The sequence below is a fragment of the Aptenodytes forsteri genome, unplaced genomic scaffold (assembly GCF_000699145.1).
Source record: "Aptenodytes forsteri isolate BGI_AS27 unplaced genomic scaffold, ASM69914v1 Scaffold657, whole genome shotgun sequence".
Lineage (NCBI taxonomy): Eukaryota > Metazoa > Chordata > Aves > Sphenisciformes > Spheniscidae > Aptenodytes > Aptenodytes forsteri.
In genome coordinates, this window is record NW_008795019.1 from 71,041 (window position 1) to 72,055 (window position 1,015).

Consider the following 1,015-nt stretch of genomic DNA (forward strand, 5'->3'; position numbering starts at 1 on the left):
GGGTGGCGGCCCCCCCCGCCTCGGGGCGGGGGGGAGGAAGGTGAGGAAGAGGAGGACGGCGGCAAGGGAGAGCGCGGCCGAGACGAGGAGCCGGGAGGCCTCGGGGGAGAGCTCGGGGACGGCCACCATCGCCCGCTGCTGTCACCCGCGCGGCTGTAAGGGGACCGGCTGTAACGGGATCGGCTGTAACAGGATCGGCTGGAACAGGGTCGGGTGGTGGGGACAGGCATTACGGGAAGGGGAACGGCTGTAACAGGAGATCGGCTGTTGACCAGCTATAATGGGATCGGCTGCAACGGGATCGGCTGTAACGGGACTGGCTGTAATGGGATCGGCTGTAAGGGGACCGGCTGTAATGGGATCGGCTGTAACAGGACTGGCTGTAATGGGATCGGCTGTAACGGGACCAGCTGTAAGGGGACTGGCTGTAACGGGATCGGCTGTAATGGGATCAGCTGTAACAGGACCGGCTGTAACAGGACCGGCTGTAATGGGATCCAACGGGATTGGCTGTAATGGGACCGGCTGTAATGGGATCGGCTGTAACAGGGTCGGACGTAACGGGATCAGCCGGAGGGATCAGCTATAACGGTATTGGCTGTAATGGGATCGGCTGTAACAGGTTCGGACGTAACGGGATCAGCCGGAGGGATCAGCTATAACGGTATTGGCTGTAATGGGATCAGCTGTAACAGGACTGGCTGTAATGGGATCAGCTGTAACAGGACCGGCTGCAACGGGACCGGCTGTGCTGCAACCGGCTGTTACAGGATGGGGTTTGCAGAGAGCGTCAGTACCAGGATCGGCTGTACCGGGATCGGCTATAACGGTATTGGCTGTAATGGGATCACCTGTAATGGGATCAGCTGTAATGGGATCACCTGTAACGGGATCGGTTGTAATGGGATCACCTGTAACAGGATCGGCTGTAACGGGATCGGCTGTGCTGCAACCGGCTGTTACAGGATGGGGTTTGCAGAGAGCGTCAGTACCAGGATCGGCTGTACCGGGATTG

At 59.5% G+C, this 1,015-nt stretch overlaps 2 protein-coding genes across 2 annotated transcripts in view; one reads left to right on the plus strand and one right to left on the minus strand.

The window, feature by feature from the left end:
* LOC103895995 (ATP-dependent 6-phosphofructokinase, muscle type) overlaps window positions 1-129 on the minus strand; it is a gene marked incomplete at its 3' end in the record, with an annotated part of 6,983 nt that extends 6,854 nt beyond the window's left edge. The window contains exon 1 of the mRNA XM_019471116.1: window positions 20-129. Coding sequence (XP_019326661.1) covers window positions 20-129 — 110 coding nt within the window. The remainder of the gene's footprint in view (window positions 1-19) is intronic.
* A 642-nt stretch (window positions 130-771) lies between these two features.
* SENP1 (SUMO1/sentrin specific peptidase 1) overlaps window positions 772-1,015 on the plus strand; it is a 15,557-nt gene continuing 15,313 nt past the window's right edge. The window contains exon 1 of the mRNA XM_019471117.1: window positions 772-984. Within this exon, the coding sequence (XP_019326662.1) occupies window positions 772-984 (213 nt within the window). The remainder of the gene's footprint in view (window positions 985-1,015) is intronic.